General features: G+C 36.2%; 1 protein-coding gene across 2 annotated transcripts in view; it reads left to right on the top strand.

Annotated features, from left to right (window-relative positions):
* LOC111046363 (tachykinin-like peptides receptor 86C) overlaps positions 1-20,740 on the top strand; it is a 154,408-nt gene that overhangs the window by 123,025 nt on the left and 10,643 nt on the right. For both annotated transcript variants that reach the window (XM_039420890.1, XM_039420891.1), the window contains exon 9: positions 13,051-13,247. In XM_039420890.1, the coding sequence (XP_039276824.1) occupies positions 13,051-13,247 (197 nt within the window). The remainder of the gene's footprint in view (positions 1-13,050; positions 13,248-20,740) is intronic.

Below are 20,740 nucleotides of genomic sequence, written 5' to 3'. Positions count from 1 at the left end.
AATCATGGAGCATGGGCGTTCCAGGGAGAAATTGAGAAATCAGAGTTAAAAGGAATCAGATTCAAGTATCATTATTCAGATTTCATAAAACGGAAGGATCAGTCATTTTCATCTGAAAATCGGTTCTTCTGTTCAGTGAAGATTGAGTAGACAAGTGACTGAATTATTGAAATGCTTTTAAATGCATAATAGTAATTTATTGGATGAACTACCAATAATATTGATATCCATCAAAATAAGAAGTGTGAACTTGTGAGCCTGACAAGTTCTTTTCTATCGTCTTCAAAAACTTTACAAACAGAATTAATAATTATTATAGTTTTGCGAGTCAATGTTTCCATCTAAGTGTATGGGAGACTGGTATCTCTTCCTTGTGAATTTGTGTGCACTATAATAAGGTCTGTTTCCCAATGAATTTCTGTTCTGTAGTGCAGAAGGGAACACCATTAAAGAATCGTCAGCTCTTATGTTAGTGTTTACAGGGCTTTAGTTGACGTTGGTTAATCTATATTATACAATTTTGTACTATGTAAGTTTTATAAATGAATGAAGAAATTATTGAGGACAATGTTCAAGAAAAATTTGAAAAAGATGATTCACTAGAAGCATGCTTCCAGATATCTCTTTCTTCACTCTTCGACAATATTCAAGAGCAAATTTCAATAAGATAATTCTGGAAAATCATGTTTCCAGTTTCTCTTTAGATCACTTTATTCATTTCATCAATTTTTTTCACTTCTCATCTTGTTGGAATCTTATGAAAGATGAGATGAGCTTTGGTTTAGCATTGCTTATCATATCTCTCTTGGATGTAACATTTTCCAACCGCTGCTAAAAGCTTTTCTAAACACATTTACTTCCACTATGAATGTTTTGAAATTGCATCCAAGGACGGAAGTAGCCTAGTAGAAAAATATTTTCATTTTTGAGAGATACTTTGCAGACTGGAAATAATTTGATAACCCACAAACTTTGAGAGCCAAGTTTCATGTCTTACTCTAAGCGTGAGACGCTACCAAAATTATAAGGGATGAGAGTTTGATAGTTTTTACAACCTCAAGTTTTGAATTTATCCGAGTTTGATCGTATAACATTTCTAAAAAGTGCAGTAGCAGATTTGCAGGCATTAACTTAACTTTGCCACAAAAGTAACTTAAATCTCAACAGTAGCTGTCTCTATCGGTTTCTTACATTTCTCCTAAATTGTATTAAACTATAATTATAAAGTATTGAAGATTTGGTTAATCTATTCACATAAATTTGAATCAATTCCACATAATTTAAAATAGTGGGTTTTCTAATAAACACCAGATAACTCGATACGAGTCTCCGAATAATGAGAGAGGAGGTATTACGGAGTGTGTAAGGATTAAGCGGATACAATGGTAATGTGGGCGTGCTTTACAATACTGGCATCTGATTAATGAAATTTGTTTCTCCAAAACCAAATGGCGTCTCAGAATAACGAGAGAGAAGCTATTATGAAGTGTGGAAGGAGTTATCGGATAAAATGATGATGTGGGCGTGCTTTACAATGCGTGCTCGCATGTGATTGGCTGAAGCTGTGTGACATGTAGAGACAGTACTCAACATACCTTGTATCTCATTGGTCGAGAACTCTTCCACAAGATGGCATTTTCAAACGATGGGATCTGATGGAATGGCGTCTTGAAAATGAGCTTGTCCTAATAAAAATTATTCGACAGTGATTTGTGGCACATAAACTAATGCTTTCTATAACGTGCAGTTACTGAATAATAGTGTATGAATTAGTAAAAGTTTAGTACATTTGTTGTGCATCCATACAGATAAGTTCCAGTACCGTAACAATTGAATGGGACCTATCTACCTGTAAGCTATTTCAGTATACTTCAAGGTGTTTCAGGTTCACTCACGTTATGGATTAGAAGAGGAGGGCTGAGGAGAAATTTGGAAACTGACAAGTGAGATAGAAAAAAGATAGGTACAGAGGGGAGGGGAGAGAAGAATACTGACAAAGAGAGTTAGAGAGAGCAGGAAGCTTCTTTATTCATCTGCCGCTTAATTTCACGGTTCGGTACTACCACAATCTGTCAAACCTCGGTATCCCTTGTATCCACTGGCTGTATCCGACTAAAAAGTTTAGTATTATGCGTTTTCCTCCAGGGTCAAAATTGTAGAGTTTTCATTGACTTTCATGTCAGCCCACCTACTATTTGAACTTGAAAAAGCATTATTTGCTCTCTCCCCCTCCCCTAAGTTAAAGAATTCTTGTGCTTTCGTCGACTTTCATAGAAATGGTGGAGCGTGGGTTTTTCAAGGCTATCATAATACCCTTTATGCTTTAGTCTCAGCTATCTCTTGCTCTTGCTATATCTGCTATGGTGAGTCTCGAGAGGAGAATTGCATAGATTCCTGAGTTGGACTATTTTTGTGACCGCTGTGAGAGAGTGGACTGAACTTAATAAACAATAAGAACTTAGATTCTTGGAAACCCCACACATTGCGATGATAAATTTGATGTTGACGTTGAAATTTCTTGGAATATTCTTCTTTGTGACTCGATGTTGACGTGATTTCTCACATTGGCAATTAGTGAAAGTGCTCTGGATATTCTATCAAGCAAGCATCTTCTCATCAGATTTTTCAAGGAATCTTATCAGCTAATTGCTCTCTTTGCCCTTGAAAAATAAAGTTAATGTGAATAGGTATTTCTCAGCTTCGAATTCCAGCTTCCCGGGCTGGAGAACTCGCTCAAAATCACGCTGATATTCTGTTAGCAGTGGAAAGTCAGAAGAAATAGTTCAAATGGCATTGGATTATGCTCATTGCATGCAATTTAATAATTCAGCTTACAGGTGATATGTTATTTGTAATGATCAATATTACTATGATTTTCTCTCATGTCATGTACTATATACTGTTATATCCTCAAAAACAACGAAATAACGAGTCAATTCGTTGGTCAACGAACTCAATCTGTAAAATGTTCAAAGAATATGTGTTGAAAATTCCAAGTTGAATGATGAAATCATTTGAAAGTTGTTGTCGAATGAACGAAAAAACCACAAATAAACAACGACACAAGCCTTATTTCAAAACTAGAAACTCCCTACGCTTATTCAATAGGCTGTGTATATAGTTGACGATTATCTTATCTAATCTATTCTCCCAATTTTTATTGGTGAATATGAACTAATATTATCATAATAGAATATTCTTGAATAGTTTATTTCATAATTTATTAGATTGAGAAATTTCTAAAGAGATTTCCCTATTATGTTTAATCGGCAAAGGTGCATAATTTGAATTATGAGAATGTTAGTTTGCAATAGAAAAGTGGTCAAAGCTTCTTGGAATCTAATAATGTTTTTAGATAGGATAGTCTCCACTAATAAAAGACTGATCGGAGATTCAAAGCTGTTTCAGTTTTTTTATCGCGGAATGCGAATGACGCCCACATGAGTTTTTCGCATGTTTGTGGGTAATTGGAAGTGCGTTGGTAAATAACAATTATGTTAATAAATTGACGAGATGATCGAACGTTCAAGCCATCGGCGGGATTCGAACCCACGAACCAGGCGATGGTAGATGAAGTTTGTAACCCTCCTTAGCACTTACTACCAACCCTTACCGACCAACCCGGCCGTCATAGAAGTATAGAAAACCATAGCAGAGAAAGAATAAACATTAATCTATCATAGACTGAATAGAAATTAGTTTATCATAGACTAGATAAATCTTTATTTAGTCTCTGATCATAGAGAGGTGTGACAGAATTTTTCTTTTCTGCAGTGGACATTGTTTCATCGAAAGAACTTATCCAACTTTTTCATTCTAGTGAGTGAAATCTTTTCACTGAATTTTTCAGCCTCTCACTTCTCTTTATCTTATTCTCACTTTTTTTAATTTTTCCCTAGCCTATATCTATAGCCTAATATCCAGTTTTTAATACATTCTATTGAAATCATTATAATCAACATTATTTTATCACAACAAAATGGTATCTAATAGTCGTTGATATGCAATTCAATTAATGTTATTTGTAAATCCTTACACCCACACAAATTAATATTCATCAATAAAGCTCACTCTTTCGGAAAATCAGTAGGAAACTTGCACTAATTACATATAACAGTCTTGGCAAGGCTGTTTTGCATACATTCAATGTAATCAACACCAGTTTGGTACGGTAGTTGTTAAACGGAAAAACAAACCATAAACTTTCCAATTTTCTCACTGATGAATTCATTTTCCAGTGTTATTTCATTCTCTTCTCTATAATTATTATTTATTCACGCATTTCAGGTCATTACTAGTCAAAGCGGTGTGAGATAACTGTTTTGAATTAATTAATGGATGACGATTTGGAAATAAGAGTGTGGGATTGCTGTTTGAATTTAACATTTTGTAGGCTATCTCTCTGTAATTATTGTGTGAAAACCTTGCCCAGTTATTCAAATATTCAGCTTCAAATTCAATGAAGTTAAGTTCTATTATAATTTTATATCAACTCATTTTCGTTTTCTATGTATGCCCAATAAACTGTGCTATTAGGCGAGAATAATTTATATCGTACCAAAGTAATTCTGATGCAATTATTGTCAATTTGATCTTCCACTTCATGAGTAGAAGACTGTTATTTCACTATTTGGCAAGTTTCACATCCGATCTTGAATTGAGATCGAATTCCATTAATGATCATGAGGAATAAAATTATCACTATAGCCCTCAGAGTTAAATGAAGCAGTCCTCAGACTGGATATCATTCACATTTCTATGTTTTATCTCAAACTAGCTTAACAGGCGAACTTCATACCGCCAAAAAGTCAATGTATCTCATGTCACACTTGACTTTATTTGGATCATGAAATTTATCTGACAATCAATATTATCATTTACATCTCAATACGGACTTCATATGTGCTTATAGTTATGCAACATATTTATTATTCCGAAAAGATATTCTTTTCAATCAATTGGTAGTAATATCTATCAGTAAAGTGTTGAATTAAAAAAAATAGATAGGTTGAATCAGTGCTTCAAAGATTAATTTTATGTTTTCATAGTTGTTAATTGTCAATAGATGGTCCAGGAATGCGATGAACGATGAATTACACAGAATTCCTTATTTTTTCCATCTTTCATTTCAGAGTGAATATCAGCTAAGCTAAATTTTAAAAAAAATGTAAATTATTCTGTCATTCTTCAGCAATGAATGGATGCAATACGAACAACTCTCTTTCATGAGGTGAATAATTCTTCTCCAACATTTTCCAGTTTTTCAATGATAGGGGAGAGATAATTAATTGTATAGGTCTACAGCTGGTACCAATCAACTACACTTCAACTCCAGACTACCGTTTTAATACCACTAAGCAATTTACCACTGGATGACGTGTTTATTACAGTTGGTAACTTAAGATGCTGAATCATATTAATCACAATATGATTTTGAATCATGATCATCTTCTCGTTCATCGGTGGCCGCTCGGCCGAAAATTTCGAAAACATAAGTCTGTAAAATGGATTAACAAATAATTATTATTATTAGCCCCCATATTAAAATTTCTGGTCAGAAACCATCCCCAATATTCACACAACATATTCCCAAAGTTTCATGCCGTTCTGTCTAGTAGGTTTCAAGTCTATAGGCAACAAACAAATAAACAAAATACAAATAGACATTCATTTTCATATATATATATATATATATATATAGCTATTTCTCGAATTATACCTAAATCCTAGTCTCACATTTCTTTCAGATTAAATTCAATCGAGTTCAATTCAGAGATTTCAATTGAATTCGAAATAAGATCAACATACCATATGGAAGGGGTTTGAAACGCGATTTGTGGGGTTTAATCAAATATTACCCTGATTGCAGCTATCTACACTACAAAAAAGTCAACCGCACAAAATATTCCGATGGAAATTAGAACAGATTAGTGCAACGTTGCCAAAAAGAGTTGATCAACGTTGTCCACAGCTGATTTTAAATGAGGATTAATTATATTTTTTCAATACACCTGACAAATTGGCTTCGTCTATGGGTGCGGGGGGTGAGGAGGTACTCAGCCGTTCCAATTTCCATCGGACTGTTTTCGTGCGGTTGACTATAGTACGCAGTTTCCCTGAAGACGACGCACTGTTTATACTAGAGTCTTTGCACGACTAGGATTCTAGCTTGCTGCTTATACAAACTTGTGTCGTTCCTCAAGTTGATCATGTACCATATCCAGTATGATCCTCTTCACACTGTCAGCCTTAGTTGAATGGAAGCATTGATGCTCTTTCACAAGGAAGACTGCTAAACAGTTTCCAGTCAATCACACCATAGAGTTGCCGATCCTTCGCTTTGAGCTCCTTGCGATTCGATTCCTTCCCGTCTCTATACATACAGAGTAGATATCTATACACACAGTATAGAAACGACATGTCACGACACGACATCGCACCAAAGAGCGTCACGTTTACGTCAGTTTCGGGCGTTTTAATAATTCAGAGCCCAGGCATTCCATCAGTCCATGCACCTCTGCTTGCTTAGCCTACTGATTTCGGTGTGTCGGTAGTTTCCTACTGGATCAGAGCTTGAAATGAAACTAAACACGACGCAACACGCGATTGGTTGAATGAGACTGCAGTATTCAGGTGGACTAGTCCATGTATATCTATATAGAAGCACAGCATATGATATATAAATATAAATAAAGGTACTGTACTATATAATGGGTTTGTACATAAATAGGTATACAACAAGGAATGGCAGTAGGTAGAATTGGTTTGACTGAGACTGTGGCATCTAAACGGGACCTGTATATTTATATTATGTTTACATAGAGGTGCGATATATACAGTAGTATAATATGTAAATAGGTAAATATTAGGTAGAGAGGTGGGTACTGTTTGACGCTAGCATGCTAGAATCATAGGCGAGTTGCGGGAAAGACAAGGGAAACGCTTTCCCGAATTCCATTGGTAAATTGAATTTGTTATACAGAGGATAAATGTTGGAGTATTCTATTTGCAAGCTGTTGGTGTGATAAAATTTTTATATGAGTTATGAATAGAATTATATGGATTTAAATTCAAATAGATGAATGTGGGAACATATATCATTTCAGCTTTGTCTACTGTCCAAAATATGTTGAATTTATTCCTATTCATCATTGTCAGTTTGTACGAATGTACAGGAGTCACTTAATTTGATGACTAGAACAATCAATCAATTTTTTTTTTAATAAAATGCATTACAGGATTGTCCCGCTAAATCTAGAAAGATTTTTTTATTGTGGATGAGGTCAAAATATGAGTTTCTTTGCTTGTGCGTGGGTGATGGAAAAACGAGGGCGATTTGATGAGATGATTAAGGGTCCATGCCTACCGGCGGTATATTCGAACGCACGACCAGGTTAGCGCTAGCAGACTGAAGGGTGGAGGGTGCAACGTTTTAGTAGTATCGGCTATCCTGGCCGGCAGATTTGATGCTCAGTAATATTAATATTGATATTGCAGGATAATTTGGAAGAAATGACTGGAGATTTTATATTTTATTTTGAAACAAGTAGATTTGAGAAATAAATCCAACTGTACACTTCCTTGAGAAATATTTTTTTAAATTAAGATTTAATTATTAAATCAAAAAATTAGATTGAAATATCATTGAATTGAGATGTTTTTGAACAGTTGGATTTGTTCCTCTCTTTGAAAGCTTTTACCGAGGCCCCTGAATATCTAACTCTCCGAGTTGAATATGGGATACATTCTCATTGAGCCAATATTTTTTCAATCTATCTTCGAGACTCAATAGGGAAAAATCTACAAGGTATCATGTGCAGTCGAATACAGATTTTCGAATGATCGAGAGAATATTGAAATCACACACGCCGGTTTTGTCCCATCGAGAAGAACAAGCATTATTCCTGTTTCGGACATTTGAGTGACATTTCCAAATACCGAATAACCTAAAGAGCAAGGTCACAGCTTTCCCTAAATTCCATTGTTGTTGAGCTCACAAGTTGTGACGCAATCAACATGCATGCACCAATAATGGATATACCAATGATCAACCATGCCCCAATCATTAAGCATCATTTCGTGAGTATTATTTCGAAAGGAATACAGGAATTGGTTCGTCATTTTCGAAAAAATAATTAATTCACAAGAACTGATTCCTGTATTTCTTTCGAAATAATACTCACTCTAGCCATGTGTAATTTCATTATAAATTAATGAAACTAATAAATTAACTGCATGCAACAATCCTTTTTGGCTGAGTTGGTAAGTTCTGAAGAGATTATAGCTGCCATTAAAAAGATGAAAGGCAATAGAGCACCAGGAGTTGATGGAGTTCTGCCTGAGTTTATCAAGAATTTGGGACCAAAAGCTATAATGTGGCTCTCAAAGTATTTTTCTGAAGTAATGGCTAGAGCTGAGCTCCCCAAATCCTGGAAACAAACAAAGGTCGTAGCAGTATTGAAGCCAGGAAAAGATCAAAGAGACCCAAAAAGCTATAGACCAATAGCCCTGTTGTCAGTTGTGTACAAACTTTTTGAACGAGTCCTACTGACAAGAGTAGGGAGCAGAATGGATGAGTGTTTGCCAGAGGAGCAGGCTGGTTTCAGGGAGGGTAGGAGTTGTGAGGAACAAGTATTGGGGCTCACAACTTACATTGAGCATGGGTTTGAGAGAAACCTCAAATCAGGAGCCGTATTTCTGGACCTTAGTGCAGCATATGACACAGTGTGGAGATCTGGTCTTCTTCTGAAGTTAGCAAGGATCCTGAAATGCAAGGCAACCGTCAATCTCTTTGGAGCTATTTTGAGAGACCGTACATGCAGAGTGTCTCTTTATGGTAAACTCAGCACTATAAGAAGATTACAAAATGGTTTACCTCAAGGATCGGTTCTTTCACCAATTTTGTTCAATGTCTACACTGCAGACCTGCCTGTTACTCAATCACGCAAGTTTATTTATGCCGATGACATTGGGCTTGTTACTCAAGGTCGAAATTTTGATCAGCTCGAAATTGTGTTGAATGAGGACTTAGAGTTAATGGCAGAATACTTCCAGCAGTGGTTCTTGAAGCCAAACCCGTCCAAAACTGTCTCAACAATATTCCATCTCAGTAACCAGCATGCAAAAAAGACAATTGATCTCAGGTTATGTGGCAAAAGAATATCTCATCAGGAAGCTCCCCGTTACCTAGGAGTCAGACTTGATAGATCCCTCACATATCGACAACATCTGCAGGGGTGAGAGATAAACTGAAGACAAGGCTAAATATCATCAGCAAACTTGCGGGAACAACCTGGGGTTGTGACATGAATGCCCTTCGAACATCAAGTCTTGCACTTCTGTACAGCACAGGGGAGTACTGCTCTTCTGTCTGGGCTCGCAGCAGACATGTTGAGAAAATTGATACAGTTTTCAATGAAACTATGAGGAAGATTAGTGGGACATTGAGACCAACAGAGACTGAGTGGTTGCCTGTGCTAAGTAACATCATGCCTCCAGATCTCAGAAGGTTGGAGAAGAAGAACAAGTTCATTTCCCAGTTACAACACATTCATGAGGATCTCCCAGTCTCAAGAGATTTGGCTAACCCTCCACCAAGGCGCCTCAAGTCAAGAAGATACTTGAGACTTGACGAGCAAGAGGAAATTAGAAGTGCAAGGGAGTTATGGAGACTGAGATGGTTGCAGGGAGAGGTCAGGAACAAAGGCCTTGTGGATGACCCTAATGACATTGTTCCTGGCACCCAGCTGAGACGTAGAGAGTGGTGTGGCCTTAACCGGTTCAGGACGCAGGTGGGAAGGTGTGCTGAGCTGATGACAGCATGGGGATACACATCTGATCCTCTGTGCCAATGTGGACAAATCCAATCAATGAACCACCTTATATCTGAGTGTCCACAATACTCCTATCATGGAGGGCTGTCGGCCCTCCATGATGCTGGAGAAGATGCGTGTCAGTGGCTCCAGAACGTTCTAAATTCTATTAGTATTTGAAATATTAAGTTTAAAATTATGTTTTTTTTCTAATTTTGGCCTATGTATGCATATGCATATATATATATTATAAATTAATAAATGATTATTGCACAATTTATTGATCACATGTATTTTGTTAATAATAGTATGAGATACGATTAGTATTTCATTAGCAAGTCATTATTTATGTGTTTATTTTGAAGTGTGTATTCCACTAAAAAGAAATGAATAAATATTTGTTTTATAATATTATATGCAAAGTGAGTATCTTTATGTGTGCTTAGTAATACTTACATAAATATACTATTAGTATTTCATTAGATTTTGTAAGTCATTACTTTGAAATTCGTGTTAATTTCACAAAGGAAGGAACAAATAAATAAGCATTCATGCCACAATATATCACACTTATTGCTTGCGTAATGATTGCTGTTTTCAAGCTGAGGGATTTAACTTGATTTAATTGGATTTGAGATACTAATTGATCAGTTTCATTGCCAAACAATGTTGTTAGTTTGCAGTAATAGTTGAGGATAGAAAACAGCTGTGAGCTTAGTCCAGTGTTTCCCTTGTTTTGTTGGAGTGCTGAGTTTGGTCCAACAAGCTGATTCAAATTAATCAGTGAGGATTTGTTCTAATCCAATGTGTTCCAGAATTGCAACGTGTTTCAATGTATTTCTAGTCAACAACTAATCAAACTAAAAAGTCAGGTTCACCGGTTGATCTCTTTGGGAAGAATCACATTATCATGGTGCACTCCTGGCATTTGAAAGAGTCATTAACTGAGCTTTTCACGATTTAAGTGCAAAAATAAATAGGAAAAGTCGAAGTGCTGGTGAGTGGAGTGCTTTGAAAGTCTTTTTAGGCTTTTAAATGGTTGGTGGAAATGTGGCTGGAATAGGCTCGATGATTAGAAAGGCGAAACATTTTTGCTGGTACACAATTTTCACATGAAATCACTTGATAGAGCAAAGCTCTAGTGAAACGTCACATGTATTTCTATTATTCTATTTTTACGTATGTGTGTGAATCTGAAATGGGATTGATCATTATTGGGAAGATGAAACATTGCTAATAAAATATTCATTATTTCCTTGCAATCAAGTGAGTGAGAGTCTTTTTCTAAGATAGGACAAATGAATGAAAAAACGAAATATGTCTACTGGTTTTTCATTTTTCACTTTGATATTGATAATATTAATATGATTAATTATCAGTGATTATTATAATGATAATTATTCAAATAAATCTCTGATATTGATATACTTCTGCAAGGCTATATGTGTGCTAGAAGATTTTTTCCAATAATTCTTGAACGGTTTTTTTGAAAGAAACATGATACCAATCATCACTTGCAAAAATGAACATTGGTCAGGAAACATTGCATAAACACAAACATTGCAGGAACATTGCACATCAGTAGAATGTTTCGATACTGTTCAACGGTTCACATTCAAGAATTCCCATGGATTTTTGGATTGAAATATTATTGTAGTAATAGTAACATTTTTTGACTGAAACATAGAAGGAAATTTCAAAGTAGACAAGGCTCGACAAAAAGAGAGAAGGGATGCTATTGGAAAACATATTAGAGAATGATTATTCCTTGAAGAATTTGTTTGAATTTGAATGTAGGCCAAATCAAACAAATCTCAAGTTGTCCCTCTTGTAATTTATACACATAAAAATGGACAAACATTCCTGATAAAATATCTTGAGTAGAATATATTACAATTTCCATAGTAATTTTGTAGTGTTATATTTTATAGGAAACACTTGAGCTGTAGAGAATTTACGAATTGGATTTTACTTCTTTTTCATATTTAACTGAAACTGACTCAGTTTCCATTGAGAAATGCAAAGTTGATGTGGATTTTGTATTTCTTCTATTGAACTATATCAATTTTCTAGAATTCTTAGTTCTTGACAAGTATAAAAGTGTGAGAGGGCACTTTGCGATCTTGAATATGTAATAAAGAAGGCAACTACGGTATATAGTCGACCACTTTCCACCAGATAATTGAATAACTTGCAGAAAATGAACCCGCCAGAGCCAATATCCCCATATTCAATATCCAAGAGCACTGAAACTTTCTTGTGACAACAAAATCCAATCTTTTCGAAATGGAACTTTGTCAATCAATTGCAAAGTTTTGCATGTCAAACTCGCCAGAAAGAGATTACAGTTTATTGATTCTATCGGACACTGTTACATCATAGATGCGACCTTTCATGGAATACTTCTTTGGTTCGATTATAATAAGTAACTAATAAAAGTCAATTTCAGGATTTTCAATAAGCTAGCTACTAAAACGAGCTGTTGTTCCAATACTCTAGACTCTGGAACCTCGATAATCGGGTTACCATAGGATTCCACAATCCATAGGATTCCAGCCATGGCAGGAACATAAAAAAGGATCGATTATATCGGATGAACCACATTTTACATGGAATGATTCACATAAAAATCAATTGAAAATCATTATTATGATAATTACATACATTAATTAAAAAGCTGGAAAGAAGAAGAAGAAGAAGAAGAAGAAGAAGAAGAAGAAGAAGAAAGAGCAGGAGAAGAATGAAAAGGGGGAGGAGAAAGAGAAGGAGGAGGAGGATGAGGAGGAGGAGGAGGAGGAGGAGGAGGAGGAGGAGGAGGAGGAGGAGGAGGAGGAGGAGGAGGAGGAGGAGGAGGAGGAGGAGGAGGAGGAGGAGGAGAGGAGGAGGAGGAGGAGGAGGAGGAGGAGGAGGAGGAGGAGGAGGAAAGGGCAGAGCAGGAGAAGAATAAAATTTGATTGATTGAGTGCATTATTTATGCAGATTACAAGAAGAAGGAGAAGGAGAAAGTGAGAAAGTGAGATGGAGTAGAAGGACATGGTAATGGAGAAGGTGAAGAAAATGTATCGGAAGCCTATTGAATTGGCAGTATGGTCGGATTACCGATAAGCTGGATTAGCAGGAGCCGAATTAGCAAGGTTCCACTCTACACATTTTCATTGATACGAGAATTTAGTCAGTCATCCCTGGTAATAATCGTTTAGTTTGTAATACATAGCATGTGATATAATGATTGTTTCAGGTGGTGAGGATGTTCATAATAATAGTGTCGATATTCGGCATCTGCTGGCTGCCGTATCACAGCTACTTCCTGTATATGCACTTCAATAGATCGGTGCAGTACTCCAGCTATGTCCAGCACATGTATCTGCTCTTCTACTGGCTCGCCATGTCCAACGCTATGGTCAATCCGCTCATCTACTACTGGATGAACGCTAGGTGAGTAACAACATCACAATTAGACAATTTATTGTGGCAATCCATGGAAAAAGATTCCACCAAATATCAAAATGTTATGACATTCATTAGAATACGTTGAATTTCCAATAACGACATGACTTGAAATCATAAGAATATTTTTGAGACGTAGTTCAGAGTTCATTCTCTATAATTCTTTAATCTTTATTGATTGATACAATTATTTACATCATCGAAATGATAGGGAGAGAAAAAATAAGGCAACCTTGTGTTATTCCTCTCCCAAATTTACAGAAGTTTACTGAAGATTGATAGTGGTGCAGCAACCCATGGAAATGTGGTACAGTAAATATAATAAACTTTAGGTCAAGAAAATGATTAAAATGTGATACTTATTCTTCTGTTAACTACTTCTCATATTAACTGTTTTGTATGTATGAATTCATTGAAATTGAAGTGACTTGCTGTCATACGCCTTTATATTCTCAAAATGTTATCAATACCGTGAAAAATCTCAATTTCTGTTTGAACTTCAACTTCTGTTGACAAATTATATTATTGAATACTTTCAAGAAACTTCCAGTTGACCCACTGGTTGAAACTTCAGCCTGCCAGCGAACTAGGTCAAACAATCTTGATTAATTTTCTTCATTTTGAATGAAATAGAAAATGAATCAACATTCCTGCAGTATGAAGTATATAAATTTGTCCCCGACAATGCATTCTTGATACAAACTCTTTGTCATTGATGATTACTCCACTACAGAGTCTCAGCGTCAATCTCAAATTCCATGAATAAGAAAGTTGCGTCCCAAAGTTAGATTTCTAAAGAATTCCGCAAGTGCCGTTGAAGAATACTCTGTCAGGAATTCCTTTTCACTATTCCACCCTTGTATTATTTATAGAGAATGGCTCCAGTGCTCCAACGCCCACCCCTACTCCTCAACTCTTCACTGATGAAACTAATGGAACGACAATTAAACAATAATCTCCGTCAAGGAATGTTCTCTTTTTCATTTCGACATAATTATATTTTTCGACAAAGCATACACTCGGAAATTTTATTGTTTTTTTATTTTATTTTCTATTACTCTCGTGACTATTGTATATATAACATATAGCATGCACAATGCAATAGCTATATTGAGAGCCTAAATCAGGAACTCGCTAGAGATCGTTCAATGATAAACGTATTCATTTATGTGAATAGCATATAATAGGCAAATTTTCATACCTAGCATAATACATGTAATCACTGACGTAACCGATATACAGTAATCAACCATGTATTGATTTATGAAAATTATAAAATGCAAGTATTGGAAGAGGAAAAAGGTGCTCCAACAAAAACGCTCCTTCCTCCTTAATAGAATAATAATGTCCAGTGATACGTTAACTTCACAATTTAATACAGAAGATACAAGTCCTGAAATATGCAAATGTATAATTATCTGTTCTCAAATCTTCTAATTTGACAAGTACATTGTATTGCGTGAGGATTATTTGAATATCTCAGTACAGTGCATGATTATTTTATAAAAAATCATATCCAATCTAATATTTCATCTTTGACTAAATTGATTGATAGATTGATTACATTGCTTACAAGTCTTAGCGCCAATCTCAAAAATACACCCATTGTGAATATAAGAATATGACTTAAAAATGTCACTTCCATTGATGTGATAGTAATGTGTTATAAGAAGATTCCCATACTCACAAAGTATAAGAGAATGAAAATATATGTGTGAATTGTAATATTCAATAAATCCTTTATTCTCTTCAATCTTCATTATAGTGTAGTTGATAATTATTGTTCGTCGAGGTATAGGGCAGGTAAAACCCATGTTTTCAGAGTAAAGCTCAGTTGTGTCTTGTGTTGCTATAAAGAGAACCAAAGTGGAAAAGATAATCGTATATTTGAGAAGTAAGCTAATGGGATTGCGGGAAACAATGCAACCAACCGAAACAAAACTCGGACTGGAATTTGCAACTCGATCCAATGTAGATTTTCCATGCAGTAATGCAGTGAGATTCCAGTGTTTTAATGTGAGGTTTTGTGCGAGTAGAAATAGTAACCAAACTTTTAAATTAGGATTATCCTTGAAAATTATGCTGAAACTCAATTGAATACTTAAGTATTTGAAGACCTTGACATTGCCATTCTATTTGAAAAAAGGATTATTGCTCTCACTTTTCTTGCACACGTTTATGGCCACAAAATGGTATTCATGTTTGGTTTGACAAAAAAATAATTTTATTTGTTGTTCTTGATGGGATGCTTATGGCAAGTCTACTACAGACAGAGTATTTCACAGTACATTTGAGAAAATACTCACTTTTGCATTTTCAAATGTGAGATTCACATAAAAGTGAAATGTAAAATGTACTTGTTTAACTTTCCAACACTTCTGGATCTCAACTTCCCTGTTGTGGACCAAATCAATCCTCTGTTTGATCAGAGCTCAAAGGTATCCGCAAGGCCCAAGTAACATAGAAGGAACATAGGCCTACTACATACAACTGTGCATGTATCATGGAACAGGTTGACACTTGTTACTCGAGCTACTTGATTGATAAAGGCCGGATCCAGGCCTAATCCTGTTCCAGAGACAAGATAGGCCGACTCAACACATTTGATCCTACTAAAACTATTGTCATCGGCGTGTTTGCACGACAAGCTTTGAGCAGTGAAGGACCTCCAAGGGGTCGAGTGTTGACGACAACAAAGTTGTACCTGAACAGGAGCATTAGACGAGGAATTAGATTGGTTAGTGTTGAATATATTAGGTGCTTTACATTGTTTAGGCCTCTACTCTAGTGTGGATCATTCAAGGGAGATCAGAAAAGATAGTAATATGCAATACGTTGTTTATGTTGTTGACTCTTCTGTGTCAGTCAACAGATCAAGGGGTAGTTAGTGTAGGTAAAATATGATTGTTTACGACTGTTACGACTCTTTTGTGAGTTGGCAGATATTAAATTTCAGTTGCAGATCTAGGTTTTCAGGCGTAGAGAATATCAAACAAGACACAGAAATTGTGGACCAATTCACCACTGCCAGTTAGTGGAAGCAGAGACCAATAATCACGGTATCTTTACTCTATGGTAAAAGTGAAAACTTACGTGACATGATTCCATTATGATTATGACATTAGTTGAAGTTCCAATCTGAAAATCAACCACCCTCATAACCCCATATCATAGTACGGCAGGATTACCTACCTTATCGTCCTACTTACAAAGTTTTTCTCCTCTGCTAAGTAGAAATAAAATGCCATCGGTTCTCATTAGTAAGTTCATTAATTGGCAAACTGTAAATGCGTGAACACTCCCATAAGATTCAATAGCATTCTATTTATTCACATCATTGCAGAAGTTCACTGGCAAACAGGGCTCCAGTAATTTTAGGGAACCAAATGACAAATGACCTTATCCGTTGAAATTCTTTAGACTCCAAGTTCAGGAAAAACGAATCTGTAAGAATAATATCCTTGCATGAGAGGCTACTTAGTATTATGCTAATCCAACTTCCTCGCTCCTTAGGCAGATGCTGAACTTGATTTGTGAAAGAATAGCATTTTTCTAGAGATTAGTACCCTCAATTTCTTCTTCCACAAAACTTCAAGAGCAATTCAAATCTCTATTAATTAGAATTACCACAATGCATTACATTTTGCGATTCAATTTAAATTCATGAGACTCCATATAACATAACTTTTTATCATTTTAAACAGTAAACATCAACCCCTCCCTTGTGGGACAGTTGTTACCCTACCAATTTTCTCCCTTCTCTAATACTACCAGTAACTTTATAAACACTTCATCTCTAATTCAGAATAACATTCGAGGCTAGATTTGACCACAATCCCCTCTAGCTGGTTATTAAAGCCCGTTTGCAGCAACCTCTAATGAAAGAGAACTCTTAGCTGCCAGCCGACTGCCAAAGCCAATGAAAGTTGTTAACTACTGACCGTTGTGTAGCCTAATGAGAAAACAAGTGCGCAAAAGCAATTAATGCCGCACAAAGTTAGGGCACGCATCATGATTTGACGTGTGAACTCACTGCGACAAACAACTACGAATTCACGAATTTCCGTTGAAGAGGTCACACACCACTCAAACTCTGTTGGTTGTTAGAGTTCCAGAGAGACTACTTACCCAGATGACACTTCATCCCCTCTCAAATAACAAGTACTCTGTCACAGTGAAAATTTGATTTCAAATCAACTTCAATCTAAGGGAACTCAGAAGTTATTCGTTTATTTTCAGGGGTAAATGTGACGTTTTCATGATTTCAAAGATGTGGAAGCTCTTTTCCTTTCCATTATTTATTATGCTTCTGATCGTATTATAATTTGAATAAATGAAATTATAATTCTATCGGCATTAACACCTGGACCCTCTCATCAACTTTCCTAAATATAATCCAGGATTAGCTGTTTGTCGGCCAGGATAGCCGAGACGACTAATGCGTTGCACTCTTCAGTCTGCTAGCGCTAAATACCTGGTCGCGGGTTGGAATCCCGCCGGTGAGCATGGACGTCTATCATCTCATAAAATCATCTTATTAATCAAATCATCATCTCATCAAATCTTTCAACGCATTTCACTTTAACCACGCACAAGAAAAAAGGTTATCAGCAATAAATAATAAGGCAAATTATATAAAACCACAGAGAAAGAATGTAGGAAGCGGTTTTTCTATGGTAAGACCCCAGGGTAGTAAGAACCTATTTACAAGCCTTGGTTAACCTCCAAGATCTTATTTACGTTCAATGTATGACAAATTGACATAATATTTCAAATCTATCCACGGAACGATATCTGAGAGCAATCATGCTCATCTTCCAAGGCTTTTCACTGGTTTCAATGAGAAAACTGTATAATTCCTAAACTATAAAAGTACTTATTCATCATACTTAAAAAGCCTTGTAACACGAAGCATCTGAGACTTCTATCGAGATTGGAGAGTTTCCTATCCATAATTCGACCTTGCTTTCTCAACTATGATTGAACAATATAGAACAGTACCTACGATACTTTTCTTCTATATTGTACCTCCAATCAATTTATCTCGTAAATGTAATAAGATTTGAACCATCTTTGAGCTCCTATCAAGATATGAGAGTTTCCTGTTCCTAATTCTGAACTAATAACGATCTTAAGTTCAGTTTTATTGTTTGCCCGTACCAATTCCCTGACAAGCAAGAGAGTCGCAAATTGGAGTTGAACAGAGCAAAATTAGAGCGAACGGAGCAAATTTCCACCGTTCAGTAATGAACAGTCGACACGACAGCTTGCTTGCCTCTCCAGACCCAATTATTATATTGTCCAATGATGGAAGGCCCCAGTATTCATCCTTTTAGGAGATGGACCTTGTGGAAAGTATCCTTGCTACTATACATTCTATAGGAACTATACAGACTCCATGTATGTATATATTCCAATACCGCCGGTACTGTGTACATATATATCTCTTCTGTATTATGTCAAGGGATAGAGAGGGAAGGGAGGTTGGATAGGATGCTACAAAAGGGAAAAGATGGATCATGAAGGGAAGTTATTGGATTATTCTAGTCGTTAACAAGCAATGAAGCTTCCTTGGCCGTTAATAGAAGCTTTCAGGACCTATTTTGGTAGTACTTTACAGGCTCCAGTATTCTCCAATAATCTGCAGTTGAATGAACTTCGTTTTCTTATAATATGAATGTCAATTTTTATATCAAGATAGGATAGACTAAGTAAATAACTCTTACTTCTCACCTTCTCATTTCTCCATCTCACTCTATCCCTCATTATTTTTCCTTCCCATAATTTCATTTTATATTTGTAAAACTGCGCTTTATGAATGAAAGAACATGAAAATAAAAGGCGTGATTAGATTTCTTCTTATTGTGGCTGATGCCCACATGAGCTTTTTTCTTGCGCATGGGTTACGGAAGTGCATTTGAGAAAACGTTAATATAAATCGTTGATGAATTGATGAGATGATTAAACGTCCATGCCATCGGCTGGATTCGAACCCAAGAACCAGGCGGTGCTAGCAGACCGAAGTTAGTAACGCTCCTTACCAACGTGGCCAGCAAATACATTTAATCAGAATGCACGTGTGCTACTAATCCAGATTGGATCCATAAGCATTTTGCCAACAAATCAATTGAAATCACTCCACTTTATTCCCCCTCCCACTCTTTCATGAGTTTTTTTTCTCTTCATTCTATGATAAATTCTTCTATTTCATCTAATTCATCTATGAGAACGTTTTCTCTCTGCGCGGTTCATTCTACTTTCTTTCATCTTTCCATTTCGGGCCGAAACACACAGGGCGTTCTTCCAGACGTGTCGGCATGACGCGACAGGATTGAAGGTCTCCGATTGGCTGATTGTAGTATCGAGAATGAGCCAATCGGAGAGATTACTGTCCTGTCGCAAGAAGAGTATTCAAGTAAACCCATATACTATCCTTGGTCCTGTTGTGCCGTGCCGACTCGTCTGAAAAAACGCCTCGTGTATTTCGGCCCTTCTGCTTTTCCATCTATTCATTTTTCTGTTTTTTCTTTCTGATTTTCTGTTTTTTAAGTCTCTCTTCTTCCTCTTCTACTACTCCTTATTATTTTCCTTTTTCCTATTTCCTCCTCTTCCTATTATACTTTTCAATGATAAATTAAATCTGGACCAATTTCACCAATAATTCACTCTCCTATTTGTTTGGCCTGGAGAGCTTGGACCAGGAGTCCTAACTTCACCCTTCATAGAACAATTAATCAATGGAATCACCCAACTTTCTTTTTTCGCCCATCATTTTATTATCATCCACTTCTGCATAAAGGAGTAGCTTCTCTCTTATTTCTTCAGTCATTCACTATTATGAATTGGTGTTAATCACAGCAATCTCCAATTAATAATGTCATGTCAAACGAGCTGTCAACTCTGTGAACGTAGGTCTAGAATAAGCTAGAATGCGTGCAATACATTTCAACCAACCTTTGACTTTCCACTCGTTTTTCACTGCTTCCAACTAGGGCTAACAAGTGGACTGAACCTACCTTTGGATGTTCCTGCATCATGCAAGACCAAGCGCGCAGTTGAGGAACAAAATCTGGAAAGAGCCATAGAAACAAGTTGTGACTTGCCTGTAGCTGCGCACACTGAACGACGCCAGCAAGTGCACAAGTGTGAATGTTCCTGTGTCATGTCTCTTGACAGATTTTCTTTTGGTCTGCGTGCTTGCTCAATGGTCATGCATGATGCAAATGGTCACGTGCACTTGCAAATAAGTGCATCCAACATGTGATCATAAAACCTTGGATTCCGTTATTCATGTAGATTGAAATAATAATAATTTCTCTGGATTTTGGACGACACATCCAGAGGAGTTTATTCATAAATTCAGGAACATTACATATTATTTTTTCATACATTTTCAATAATATAACAATATTCAAGGCTTACAAAATGATACCTCACTATATAATATATGTGTCGAGGTTATCATATAGCTTGAAATACAA

This window comes from Nilaparvata lugens, chromosome 2, assembly GCF_014356525.2.
Source record: "Nilaparvata lugens isolate BPH chromosome 2, ASM1435652v1, whole genome shotgun sequence".
NCBI classification, from domain to species: Eukaryota; Metazoa; Arthropoda; class Insecta; order Hemiptera; family Delphacidae; genus Nilaparvata; species Nilaparvata lugens.
The sequence above is the reverse complement of the archived record's forward strand: the minus strand, read 5'-3'. Positions and strand labels throughout refer to the sequence as shown.